Source organism: Engystomops pustulosus, chromosome 3, assembly GCF_040894005.1.
Source record: "Engystomops pustulosus chromosome 3, aEngPut4.maternal, whole genome shotgun sequence".
NCBI lineage: Eukaryota > Metazoa > Chordata > Amphibia > Anura > Leptodactylidae > Engystomops > Engystomops pustulosus.
The window spans coordinates 148672110-148686735 of NC_092413.1; the positions used below are offsets into that span (position 1 = coordinate 148672110).

At 42.0% G+C, this 14626-nt stretch overlaps 1 protein-coding gene across 2 annotated transcripts in view; it reads right to left on the reverse strand.

The window, feature by feature from the left end:
• Nucleotides 1-14626, reverse strand: part of PCYT1A (phosphate cytidylyltransferase 1A, choline) — a 35324-nt gene continuing 20698 nt past the window's right edge. For both annotated transcript variants that reach the window (XM_072142520.1, XM_072142521.1), the window contains exons 3-9: nt 12305-12404; nt 4679-4795; nt 2900-3051; nt 2538-2616; nt 2067-2209; nt 1746-1934; nt 1-1154 (exon numbers count right to left, since the gene is read on the reverse strand). In XM_072142520.1, coding sequence (XP_071998621.1) covers nt 942-1154; nt 1746-1934; nt 2067-2209; nt 2538-2616; nt 2900-3051; nt 4679-4795; nt 12305-12404 — 993 coding nt within the window. In that variant the 3' untranslated portion in view covers nt 1-941. The remainder of the gene's footprint in view (nt 1155-1745; nt 1935-2066; nt 2210-2537; nt 2617-2899; nt 3052-4678; nt 4796-12304; nt 12405-14626) is intronic.

The following is a 14626-nucleotide window of genomic DNA, read 5'->3' on the forward strand; positions in this document are numbered from 1 at the left end:
TTCACATTGTCTGCAGCTTTTGTATGCTGCCAGATTCCCTTTAATGTTGCGTTAAAATAGTTTACATGTCATTTCTTTTGCTGAATTTTCTCCATGTGAAGGGTACTAGAAATATACAGTATACATGAATTTTAATTTTGCCATCTACTTCTATTAAAACAATTGTAAAGATAAAATGTTAATTGTAATAATAAAAAAAACAATCATAAGCTGCACAGAAAATCACAATCAATATAAACAGTGGGATATCTGAAATCATTAAGCGTTTTTATGCTCTTTAGTTGTCGTCCGTTTTTGATGGATTCAGAGCTGAAAACGTGTCATCTGAAGAATGGCAGCATTTAGCAATGAAGAAATGCAAAAATAGATTTATGACAACAGGCACTTTTAATGAGAAATGGCTAAATTCCATGGGGTTAATGTTTAATACAATACATTTCACCGGTCACCACCCCCACGGATCAGTAAATTGTAGGTAATGCCTCCAATATTGTGACACACACACATACATACATACATACATATATACACTCCATGTCACTTCGATCAAGCTCTTTTTCCTCCATGATAATAATTTACTGTCCTGTCAAATGGGGGCTCACAGCTGAAAACATCTGCAGAAAGTTCAAGTACTAAAGGGCTACAACAGAATGAAACAGTCCATGCGATAAAACCTCCCGGTAAAATAGAAAATGATATTGACAACAAAAAGAAATATATTTTGGACACCCGGTTCATTAAAAAGAGATTGGCTTCATTTAAAAAAATACAACGAAACAACAGGGTTATTTGTAGGAAAGAAACTCCTGTCCTATCCACTACCACACACCGTGGCTCTGGGGAACCGTCTTTACTCTCTATGTGGCTGCATTCCTGGAGGTCAGAGGGCATCGAATCTGCAACTGGCGGGAAGGAACGACCATAAGAAAGAATACAAATCCTTAGTCCTCCTCATCCTCACTGATGTCATATGCAGCAGCAGAAGCAGAAAATCGAGAACGTCTGCCCGGAGATGGAGGTGGAGAAGTTTTGGTAGAGAATGGCCACCGGAATGATGGAGAGGGAGAACGTTCCCTGGATGGGCTGCTGCTGGGGCTTTGTCTTGGACTAATAGCTTGAAGCATTCTTCCTTTGCCCTCCTTCAGCATGTGTTTCTGAAACAAATAAAATTAATGTGATAATACAGGAGAAAAAAATATATATTTTTTTGCACGTGTGATTATGCAAAGGAGCCAGGTGGGTGCATGCGCACTGAAGCTAGGGTCAACTACTCTTACTTTAACAACTCTGGAAAGTATAGTATAGCTCAATTTGGGACATTAAACCAATGTGGGGGGTTTAGTGTCCCAAATCACATTGAAAAGATTGCATGTTAAAGGAGCCAAGGTCATAAAAACTTTCAGAGTTTATGGAATTGTCAGGGACAGTAAAATACTCGGATATCTCTGTCTGTCCCATAGACTTTGATTGGATGGGAGAGTATCCATCAAAAGACTCAGTTCAAACATGTCTGCAAAATGGTGATCGGTTCAGTAATCCCAACAGTCAAGGCCATGATTGGTCCCTTGGAAAGGTAATTCATGTAGCTTTGGGGTAAGCACTTTCATTGTCATGTAACTTTGCATCAAAACATCATATTTTGTACACAGCCTTATTTGCCTCAACCCCTCCTAAAATAGAACAAAGATTTACAGCTATGTTACATGTTTACAGTTAACAGGTGTGAAAAGTTAGAGATGGCTCACCAAGGCTCCCTCTGGGCCAAACATCTCCAAGAAATTGCCAATGAATTCTCGTGACTTCTCTTCCCATTTCTGAATTAGATCAATACTCTTCTCCTCTACTTTTTGTACAAATTCCTTTGACTTTTCTTCTACATCTTTCACCTTCTTTTTCACCTTATCCACGCGTTCCTGCAAGTTGTATTTCTTCTCCTAAAACCGACACAGATCACATCATTTTTCATGTGTTGCCCAGAAATCACGACTGATATTCAGAAAAAGCCGGTGATTGGAATCAGAGTCACCTGGTGCTTTAGCTATATGTAGAAAAGGAGTAACCCTTACATTGATAAAGCTGACATTCAGCTCTTTGGCCGTGTATCCCCGCTGTAAATTACGACGAGCATAGACATCATAATCTCGTACAATCCTCGTAATGATGTCAGATGTGGAAATTCCTTCTGTTCGCTGCGTTGGTGCAAACATTCCTGTTTTAATGAGATAAATTATCAAAAGGATTCAAAATTTTAGTTGAAAGGGGTATTTCATTCTCAGACATTTATGGCAAATCATCATCAACAGGGGAACAGGGGTCCCAGACTATATGCAGACATGTTGAGCTTGTGGCTCTCTCCATTCATGTCCATAGGTTTATTTTGTTTTTTACTGCATCTATAAACTTGAATAGCTACCATCCAAGGGAATAATACTGACCAACATGCAGGTTGTTACTATATATGGAAAGGATTTATACATGAAAACAAATTTAGCTTTCTTTTATCGGGATCAAAAAGTATAAGATAACTTGACACAGACCTGCCTCTTTTATGTGTTTGTAGACATCATCACTTCCCGCGGAAGAATAGGGGATATCATCATGTGCCACAAAGTCAATCTATAGAGAAAAGAAGATTTCCTAATGAAGAACAGTAAGGCCCTCAGATGTACTGGTATGCAAGTACTGAGCATGCTCTGAAAACAGAATTTTACGGAGGATAAAAATTCTGGTGTTAAAAATTTATTATCTATCCAATAGGGGACGCCCCCTTAATCAAAAGAACTTGGTATTCATTGTCTTACCCACCAACATACATACAGCAAGAAGGACTACAAATGGAGCCTGATCGAATACTTTATACCTATCCTGTAGATAGGTGATAAAAGATTAACCTCCTCACCCTGTGCTCCTCAAGGAATTCTGGGGTAAGTGTCCAGGGTGCATTCCTCACCACCTCGTCCACATAGCGACAATGCTGCACGGCATCGTACCTCTCTGCCTCGTTCATCACTGTGAACCCCTTCAAGTTGTGCGTCAGCTCATCACTACAAACTAAAAGACAAAAAAAAAAGTGAAGATAAGTTGTGTATTTCCTCATTTACACCATACCCTGCACCACATACATTAAATTCCCAGATCACATATCCCCAGAGTCTTCAGTAATTTCCTTTAGTTATTTGGAGCTAAAATCAGTAGTGGTTGAACTGTTGTGTCTGGTGGCTGTGCTGCCTGATATAGAACTGCGATATCTCCAGCTACCGAACATAAAACTGGTGTACAAGTCCTGATAGATGTCCCCCATTAACTTTATGCAGATTTGGCTGGGAAAAAAATCCTTATCCTGTGAACTGTACAAACCTATGAACTTTAAGATGCACGGTTATAAAGATTTGTTTTGGGTAATTTATTTAAATATTAATTATTCCGGGCTTAGGAGTCCAGTAGGTGGTCCTATGGACAATGAACACTATATGCACAGTCATAAACGAAGAATGAGAAGAATCGAAATGATCACAAATCAAATTCTTCGCCCTCTAAACTATATCCCACTGTATAACGCACATTAGACTTTATTTACAATGTAATAACTGATATCACCCAATAATAACCTAAATACATCAGAATTTTACACCAAGTGAATTACTATGCATTTGCCCTTCAGGTTATTAATGCCTGTCTCAGGTCGCGGGCTCACCCATGCGCCTCCGTGTGCCCCTCTTCTGTTCCACAGCTACTCACCTGTCCTCAATCTTGGTTCCAGGTGCTTGGCCGTGCGTAGACTTCTCAGTCCCCTAGGGCACACGCGCACCAGCTTCAGAAGATTTAAGGGCCAGCGCGCCGTTAATTGGAGCTGGCCTTACCCAGAATTCTATTTAACCCTGCCTCTCCCTGCCAGATCTTCGTGCTCATGCCGTTGAGAAAGCTTTTGTCCCTGCCTTGGGATTGTGTTTGGATTTCCCGTTGTGACCCTGGTTCTGCATTCGACTTTGATCCTGTTCCGCCTGCCCTGACCTCCTGCTTTGTTCCTGACAATGATCCTGTTCTTCCTGCCCTGACCTCCTGCCTATCCCTGACCACAAGTTTGTCAGATGATTCTGTACCTCGCCTTGGCTGACACCGTGGACAAAGTCTCACTTGTGGAGTGGCCTGGTGGTACCATGCCACAGCAAGTCCAAACCCACTTTGCGGCGGGCTCTTGTGAAAACCGGATACCACTTAGACTCCGGTCCCAGGTGTTGTCTTACGTCATCAGCCACGGTGGTCCAGTGGGTCCACTACCCCTGGAGTCTGACAATGCAAAGTTCATAGAGCTGAAGGAACAAAGCCTCAAGTAACATTACAAAATGGAAATACTATTTTTGAAGCCCCCCCCTACCCCCACAAACAGATTTGTTTGACTTTAGGTTAAATGCCATTTACAAGTGGAAGACTAAGTGAAGAGGCTGAGAGATTGCAGTGCATAAGGATAGTGGATTTTTCCACAAAGATCCCCAGGAACACAAGTGGCAGTATACCAATATGTATCACCTTGTAAACTGGCTTTCCAAAAAAACAGCCTCTAGGGCTTTGTACACTGCACATGAGCTCAGACTACACAGTACAAAGCCCACAGTGTCTCCATGAATGTGGTTACAAATACAGGAAAAGGCTCCCCAAGCAATTTCATGCGTCTACTTACCCCCTACAATCAGGTATGTGTTAGGAAAGAGATTCTTTGCTTGCATTAAAGCCCGGGCATGTCCAGAATGAAAAAGGTCAAAGATCCCATCCGCATAAACCCGTACAGGTCTTTCAACTGTAAATATACAAGAAAGAATCAGCTCACCTTGTAGAAGACCTCTCACCAAGTACACAATGCTTAAAGGGAACCTGTCATCAGAAATTGGTCTAATAAAACCCTTAACTGTTGTCAAGCAGCTGAGAAGCTTCTAGATCATTTTTCTTTCATACCTGGTGTGATGGCATCATCCAGAAAATCTACTTTAAAGTGAGAGGTAAATTGGTTCGATTAAGTCAAGGAGGCAAATAGTTTAACACTTAAGTTGGCTTTTCCTGCCTTAGAATGTCCCCTGCCCCCTTCATTGTAATTGATAGTCCTGGGTCAAGGGACAAAATTGACCACATCTCCTGAAGTCGTGCACCTGATGTCAATCACACTGGGGAAGTGGTCAGAGGCAGGGAGAGCTTGACTTTGGTGTTAAACTCTCCGCCTCCCTGACTTTATACAACCAAATAACATATCACTTCAAAGTCGATTTTCTTGATGATGCCACCAAACTGTGCCATGAAATAAACATGATCTAGAAGGTGTTCAGCTGCTTGTCAACACCCTAGTAGCAGTTTAATAGGTCAATCTCTGATGACAGGTTCCCTATAATGATATAGACCTCCGTTGCCATGTCCCTGATCCATTTATTGTTATAAATTCTATCCACACATTCAAAAGATTCGACCCTGGAAGTCCATATGTAAATAATGTTATACTAACCACAGGGGGCATTTCTGTGTTGTATTAATTCATTAGTTATTATGCAGAGCAAAGACCTCCTGGAAGTTACCCAGGTGTTTTGCTTTCAGGGAAACTGCCTTCTGCATTACAACACAATATAAGGTTATATTCACATGTAGTGTTCAGCTACTCCCAAGGTCAGATGCTGCATTTCTGAGGGCATGAGGTTTTATTCTAAATCCATAGAACGTCCAGTAAGCAGTAGTGTTTTTATTACTCAGGCTGTATTCACACTGCCGTTGCCTGCCGTTGCCCGCCGTAGCATGGCAGGCAGACGGCAGCGCGCGGGGTGAAGAGAGGAGGTGAGTGCTGCTCTCCACAGGGATGTATGGCGCACGGCCCCGTAATACGGGAAAAGATAGGACATGTCGTCTATGGGGGACGTATATCGGCCGTATATACGCCCCCCTTTCGGCAGTGTGAATATAGCCTCAGATTGGAAAACCTGGTTATTAAAGGCCGCTGTAAAATGTACTATTAGGAGTGTAGTAGGGGAAATTATGTAATGCTCAGTGTAGGATATGGAACCGATTGCTTTTCTAAAACTTTCATAGTAACTAACTAGAAATTTTTCTGATTGTTTTGGACTAGAAAACACACTTTATAGCCATAAAAACCTCATGAGGGATAGGAAGATTCAGAACTGCCAAACCCTACCGACTGCGGTCCTGAAATCTCTCTGCTCTCTCCTTCTCCCTGTCATTCTGAGTATCACTGGAAGATCTAGCGTGATGTCACATGGTGATTACATGCTTCAAGGTCTTTAAACCCTCTCAGGCTGCCATGGGATGGGGAAAGGGAAGAAGAGCTGTGTGTGTGTATGGTAGTGCTGCTTGTCTTCCTGTGTGTGTATAGTAGTGATGAGTGTCTTCCTGTGTGTATATATAGTGGTGCCGAGCATCTTCCTGTGTATGTGTAAAGTGGTGCCGAGTATCTTCCAGTGTGTGTGTGTATAGTGGTGCCGAGTATCTTCCAGTGTGTGTGTGTATAGTGGTGCCAAGTATCTTCCTGTATGTGTGTATAGCGGTGCAGAGTATCTTCTTGTGTGTGTGTGTGTGTGTATATATAGTAGTGCGGAGGTGTTTCCCTGAGTGTTGAGTATCTTCCTGTGTGTGTATATATAGTAGTTCTGAGTCTTTTCCTGTGTGTATATACTAGTTCTGAGTCTCTTCCTGTATATGTATAGCAGTGCGGAGTCTCTTCCTGTATATGTATAGCAGTGCGGAGTCTCTTCCTGTATATGTATAGCAGTGCGGAGTCTCTTCCTGTATATGTATAGCAGTGCGGAGTCTCTTCCTGTATATGTATAGCAGTGCGGAGTCTCTTCCTGTATATGTATAGCAGTGCGGAGTCTCTTCCTGTATATGTATAGCAGTGCGGAGTCTCTTCCTGTATATGTATAGCAGTGCGGAGTCTCTTCCTGTATATGTATAGCAGTGCGGAGTCTCTTCCTGTATATGTATAGCAGTGCGGAGTCTCTTCCTGTATATGTATAGCAGTGCGGAGTCTCTTCCTGTATATGTATAGCAGTGCGGAGTCTCTTCCTGTATATGTATAGCAGTGCGGAGTCTCTTCCTGTATATGTATAGCAGTGCGGAGTCTCTTCCTGTATATGTATAGCAGTGCGGAGTCTCTTCCTGTATATGTATAGCAGTGCAGAGTCTCTTCCTGTATATGTATAGCAGTGCAGAGTCTCTTCCTGTATATGTATAGCAGTGCGGAGTCTCTTCCTGTATATGTATAGCAGTGCGGAGTCTCTTCCTGTATATGTATAGCAGTGCGGAGTCTCTTCCTGTATATGTATAGCAGTGCGGAGTCTCTTCCTGTATATGTATAGCAGTGCGGAGTCTCTTCCTGTATATGTATAGCAGTGCGGAGTCTCTTCCTGTATATGTATAGCAGTGCGGAGTCTCTTCCTGTATATGTATAGCAGTGCGGAGTCTCTTCCTGTATATGTATAGCAGTGCGGAGTCTCTTCCTGTATATGTATAGCAGTGCGGAGTCTCTTCCTGTATATGTATAGCAGTGCGGAGTCTCTTCCTGTATATGTATAGCAGTGCGGAGTCTCTTCCTGTATATGTATAGCAGTGCGGAGTCTCTTCCTGTATATGTATAGCAGTGCGGAGTCTCTTCCTGTATATGTATAGCAGTGCGGAGTCTCTTCCTGTATATGTATAGCAGTGCGGAGTCTCTTCCTGTATATGTATAGCAGTGCGGAGTCTCTTCCTGTATATGTATAGCAGTGCGGAGTCTCTTCCTGTATATGTATAGCAGTGCGGAGTCTCTTCCTGTATATGTATAGCAGTGCGGAGTCTCTTCCTGTATATGTATAGCAGTGCGGAGTCTCTTCCTGTATATGTATAGCAGTGCGGAGTCTCTTCCTGTATATGTATAGCAGTGCGGAGTCTCTTCCTGTATATGTATAGCAGTGCGGAGTCTCTTCCTGTATATGTATAGCAGTGCAGAGTCTCTTCCTGTATATGTATAGCAGTGCAGAGTCTCTTCCTGTATATGTATAGCAGTGCAGAGTCTCTTCCTGTATATGTATAGCAGTGCAGAGTCTCTTCCTGTATATGTATAGCAGTGCAGAGTCTCTTCCTGTATATGTATAGCAGTGCGGAGTCTCTTCCTGTATATGTATAGCAGTGCGGAGTCTCTTCCTGTATATGTATAGCAGTGCGGAGTCTCTTCCTGTATATGTATAGCAGTGCGGAGTCTCTTCCTGTATATGTATAGCAGTGCAGAGTCTCTTCCTGTATATGTATAGCAGTGCGGAGTCTCTTCCTGTATATGTATAGCAGTGCAGAGTCTCTTCCTGTATATGTATAGCAGTGCGGAGTCTCTTCCTGTATATGTATAGCAGTGCGGAGTCTCTTCCTGTATATGTATAGCAGTGCGGAGTCTCTTCCTGTATATGTATAGCAGTGCAGAGTCTCTTCCTGTGTGTGTATATAGCAGTGCGGAGTCTCTTCCTGTGTGTGTATATAGCAGTGCAGAGTCTCTTCCTGTGTGTATATAGCAGTGCAGAGTCTCTTCCTGTGTGTATATAGCAGTGCAGAGTCTCTTCCTGTGTGTGTATATAGTAGTGATGAGTGTCTTCCTGTATGTGTATATAGAAGTGATGAGTGTCTTCCTGTGTGTGTGTATAGTAGTGATGAGTGTCTTCCTGTGTGTATATATAGTGGTGGCGAGTATCTTCCTGTGTATGTGTAAAGTGGTGCCGAGTATCTTCCAGTGTGTGTGTGTATAGTGGTGCCGAGTATCTTCCAGTGTGTGTGTGTATAGTGGTGCCAAGTATCTTCCTGTATATGTATAGCAGTGCAGAGTCTCTTCCTGTATATGTATAGCAGTGCAGAGTTTCTTCCTGTATATGTATAGCAGTGCAGAGTCTCTTCCTGTATATGTATAGCAGTGCGGAGTCTCTTCCTGTATATGTATAGCAGTGCGGAGTCTCTTCCTGTATATGTATAGCAGTGCGGAGTCTCTTCCTGTATATGTATAGCAGTGCGGAGTCTCTTCCTGTATATGTATAGCAGTGCGGAGTCTCTTCCTGTATATGTATAGCAGTGCGGAGTCTCTTCCTGTATATGTATAGCAGTGCGGAGTCTCTTCCTGTATATGTATAGCAGTGCAGAGTCTCTTCCTGTATATGTATAGCAGTGCAGAGTCTCTTCCTGTATATGTATAGCAGTGCAGAGTCTCTTCCTGTATATGTATAGCAGTGCAGAGTCTCTTCCTGTATATGTATAGCAGTGCAGAGTCTCTTCCTGTATATGTATAGCAGTGCGGAGTCTCTTCCTGTATATGTATAGCAGTGCGGAGTCTCTTCCTGTATATGTATAGCAGTGCGGAGTCTCTTCCTGTATATGTATAGCAGTGCGGAGTCTCTTCCTGTATATGTATAGCAGTGCAGAGTCTCTTCCTGTATATGTATAGCAGTGCGGAGTCTCTTCCTGTATATGTATAGCAGTGCGGAGTCTCTTCCTGTATATGTATAGCAGTGCGGAGTCTCTTCCTGTATATGTATAGCAGTGCAGAGTCTCTTCCTGTATATGTATAGCAGTGCAGAGTCTCTTCCTGTATATGTATAGCAGTGCGGAGTCTCTTCCTGTATATGTATAGCAGTGCGGAGTCTCTTCCTGTATATGTATAGCAGTGCGGAGTCTCTTCCTGTATATGTATAGCAGTGCGGAGTCTCTTCCTGTATATGTATAGCAGTGCGGAGTCTCTTCCTGTATATGTATAGCAGTGCAGAGTCTCTTCCTGTGTGTGTATATAGCAGTGCAGAGTCTCTTCCTGTGTGTGTATATAGCAGTGCAGAGTCTCTTCCTGTGTGTATATAGCAGTGCAGAGTCTCTTCCTGTGTGTATATAGCAGTGCAGAGTCTCTTCCTGTGTGTGTATATAGTAGTGATGAGTGTCTTCCTGTATGTGTATATAGAAGTGATGAGTGTCTTCCTGTGTGTGTGTATAGTAGTGATGAGTGTCTTCCTGTGTGTATATATAGTGGTGGCGAGTATCTTCCTGTGTATGTGTAAAGTGGTGCCGAGTATCTTCCAGTGTGTGTGTGTATAGTGGTGCCGAGTATCTTCCAGTGTGTGTGTGTATAGTGGTGCCAAGTATCTTCCTGTATATGTATAGCAGTGCGGAGTCTCTTCCTGTATATGTATAGCAGTGCAGAGTTTCTTCCTGTTTATGTATAGCAGTGCAGAGTCTCTTCCTGTATATGTATAGCAGTGCAGAGTCTCTTCCTGTATATGTATAGCAGTGCGGAGTCTCTTCCTGTATATGTATAGCAGTGCGGAGTCTCTTCCTGTATATGTATAGCAGTGCGGAGTCTCTTCCTGTATATGTATAGCAGTGCGGAGTCTCTTCCTGTATATGTATAGCAGTGCGGAGTCTCTTCCTGTATATGTATAGCAGTGCGGAGTCTCTTCCTGTATATGTATAGCAGTGCAGAGTCTCTTCCTGTATATGTATAGCAGTGCGGAGTCTCTTCCTGTATATGTATAGCAGTGCGGAGTCTCTTCCTGTATATGTATAGCAGTGCAGAGTCTCTTCCTGTATATGTATAGCAGTGCAGAGTCTCTTCCTGTATATGTATAGCAGTGCAGAGTCTCTTCCTGTATATGTATAGCAGTGCAGAGTATCTTCCTGTATATGTATAGCAGTGCGGAGTCTCTTCCTGTATATGTATAGCAGTGCAGAGTTTCTTCCTGTATATGTATAGCAGTGCAGAGTCTCTTCCTGTATATGTATAGCAGTGCGGAGTCTCTTCCTGTATATGTATAGCAGTGCGGAGTCTCTTCCTGTATATGTATAGCAGTGCGGAGTCTCTTCCTGTATATGTATAGCAGTGCGGAGTCTCTTCCTGTATATGTATAGCAGTGCGGAGTCTCTTCCTGTATATGTATAGCAGTGCGGAGTCTCTTCCTGTATATGTATAGCAGTGCAGAGTCTCTTCCTGTATATGTATAGCAGTGCAGAGTCTCTTCCTGTATATGTATAGCAGTGCAGAGTCTCTTCCTGTATATGTATAGCAGTGCAGAGTCTCTTCCTGTATATGTATAGCAGTGCGGAGTCTCTTCCTGTATATGTATAGCAGTGCGGAGTCTCTTCCTGTATATGTATAGCAGTGCGGAGTCTCTTCCTGTATATGTATAGCAGTGCGGAGTCTCTTCCTGTATATGTATAGCAGTGCGGAGTCTCTTCCTGTATATGTATAGCAGTGCAGAGTCTCTTCCTGTGTGTGTATATAGCAGTGCAGAGTCTCTTCCTGTGTGTGTATATAGCAGTGCAGAGTCTCTTCCTGTGTGTATATAGCAGTGCAGAGTCTCTTCCTGTGTGTATATAGCAGTGCAGAGTCTCTTCCTGTGTGTGTATATAGTAGTGATGAGTGTCTTCCTGTATGTGTATATAGAAGTGATGAGTGTCTTCCTGTGTGTGTGTATAGTAGTGATGAGTGTCTTCCTGTGTGTATATATAGTGGTGGCGAGTATCTTCCTGTGTATGTGTAAAGTGGTGCCGAGTATCTTCCAGTGTGTGTGTGTATAGTGGTGCCGAGTATCTTCCAGTGTGTGTGTGTATAGTGGTGCCAAGTATCTTCCTGTATATGTATAGCAGTGCGGAGTCTCTTCCTGTATATGTATAGCAGTGCAGAGTTTCTTCCTGTATATGTATAGCAGTGCAGAGTCTCTTCCTGTATATGTATAGCAGTGCGGAGTCTCTTCCTGTATATGTATAGCAGTGCGGAGTCTCTTCCTGTATATGTATAGCAGTGCGGAGTCTCTTCCTGTATATGTATAGCAGTGCGGAGTCTCTTCCTGTATATGTATAGCAGTGCAGAGTCTCTTCCTGTATATGTATAGCAGTGCAGAGTCTCTTCCTGTATATGTATAGCAGTGCGGAGTCTCTTCCTGTATATGTATAGCAGTGCGGAGTCTCTTCCTGTATGAGTTTATTGCTGAGCAGAGCTGAGTGTGTTCATGTGAGTGATTGTATGTAGTAGACCTGAATGAGTGAGTGTAGCAGTGCTCTGCATGTGAATGAATAGATGTAGCAAAACCGAGTGTGCTGTGCGTGTGTGTAACCAATAGAGAATTTTTAATTGCTATCAAATATTTTTTATTTTTTTTGATGACTAAATCTAGGCTGCGTCTTATAGTCCAAAAAGTATGTAATATAAATAATCTATGTGTGATAATGAAAAGTCTATCACACTGGTAATAGGTTATAGGATTACTACCATAGCTGTGTACAGCTATATACCTTTTACTGGCTTTAGCTACAAACTTACGTGGGGTTCCCATCTTGGCTTCTTCCATGGTGACTCTTTCATATGGCTTACTGTAGTCAATATGTAACTGATCAGAGAAAGGTGCGGGTTCACTGACCCCCTGCAGATGTAAAAAAAAGAGAAAAAAAATAATTACGAGAAGGTCAGTACATACAATGCAAGTTTTATCCCCTCTACCACCACACACATGCAGTCATGATGAAATAGAATCTTTATGTGGGCAGATGTAATTCCTTTGCTGCAGTGACATTACATCAGGCAGAGGGAGGGGGGACGTTCCAGGAGCAGAGGGAGACTGTGACACATTATAATAGCCGGTGAATCTACAGCATGGAGGGGCGCTGGGAACACCCCAGTAGCCTTTCAGGCTCATTAGCATAGTTATAAAAGTTAATTTTAGAAGGAAGGAGGCCATGGATAACAAATATAATAAGATTATCACAGTCACATAGCCTGGATCTATGAATAGGTGTCCCTGGTTTATCATGATGGATTTTGATTAAGGAGATTTGCATACATTTTCCCAGTGTGCTATGCATAATCCTTATGCCATTTTGACAGTCTCCACAAGAAGAGCCATTCCCCCAACTGAAATACAGACAGTCCCCGGGTTACATACAAGATGGGGTCTGTAGATTTGTTAAGTTGAATTTGTATATTTTATCATTGTAACCCCCAGCCAAATTTTTTTTGGTCTCTGTGACAATTGGATTTTAAAAATGTTGGATTGTCATCAGAACCAGGATTACCAATAAAGCTTCATTGTAGACACCTGTGATAACTGTTATAGCTGTTTATTGTAGCCTAGGGCTAAAGTACAGTAAATTACCAATATCCAGAGGTCCGTTTGTAACTAGGGGTCGTATGCAAGTCAAGTAGGGGACCGCATGTATACGCTGCACATAACACTATGCTGAACTCTGATACAGATGTAGGTTCATGTGTATAATATGAAACCAAGTAGAAATCGGTTTGGGTGGTTCAACTTCATTCCAGAAATATGTGCCAACCTTTGCACAAGAATATAAGTAATCTATTGTAAGAGGAGATTCCGAACAGAGGAACAAATCAGAATACAGATTAGTTGCCCAGAAGAATTATTTGGCAGCATTTACTCAGCTATTGAAATCAAGATTACATGGGGAAGCATTAAGAAAGCTTAGAGGTTACTAGGGAGAAGGATTATCCACACACCGAGGGGAAAGAAGAAAGTCATAAGGTAAAAGAAAACCTAGAAAATACAGAATTCTGAATGTCTGCAATTTATCAGAAAACAGTAGAGGAATGATACTCAAAGTAAAAATCACTTTATTGTTGCCAATAACACTTGGTATTTAGTGTTTTTATCTTTAAATTCATCAACCCCTAATATGTGTATTAGGGTTACCCCCAGTCCCAAAATCTTGAGTGTGATACAATAAAGTCTAAGTATAATAAAAGCGTTATCGGAATTCAAAATGTTCCCCATAATGACCTGGCCTTTTTTTTTGTTTTTTTCCCATTTCCATTTTTCACTCCCCACCTTCAAAAATCTTTAACTTTTTTTTATTTTTACACACAGAGCTGTGCAAGGCTGGTTTTCTGTGTAACAAATTGCACTTCATAGTGATGGTATTGAATATTCCATGCCATGTACTGGGAAGCGGGAAAAAAATTCCAAATGCAGTGAAAAATGGTGAAAATATGCTATGCATTTGCGCCATTTTCTTGTGGGCTTGGATTTTACTTTATTCTTTGGCTCAGTACGATTACGGGGATACCAAATTTGAGTTAAGTGGCCATTACATAAGAAGCATCTCTTTGTGTTATACTTATGGGCCTTGCAACAGCCCCTTTTATGGCATGGTGGTCATAAAAGGGGGTGACAGAGATGCTATGTTTCCAGTGGTAACCGCATAGTTAGATAATACAAAATACAATTGAACAGAAGTATCAGCAAAGGTTGGGAGCAGAACATCACACTCCACTAATCGATGTGTCTCAGACAGCTTCCTTTTTCAACTTAATGCAAAAACCTCTTCAGCGTATATATTGAGGAAAATTACAGGAATGTGCTGCCATCAGGTGGACAACGTGGGAAGCAACAGAACAACAGTCTGACCAGTCTATCTATCGCGGTATCTATATGGCAATAGCATTTACAAGGTTATATAACCTGCTTTGTTATCTAGGTGGACGAGCAGAAGCTGGGAAGGGTGGCCTCTTCTATGTATTTGTCTTAATATGAACTTAAAAGTAACCTGTTAGCAGAAGTTCACATTTTGACCTAATGACAGGTTCTCTGAGCCTTTTTTTTTTAAGCTTGTTTATTTGAATAAAGAA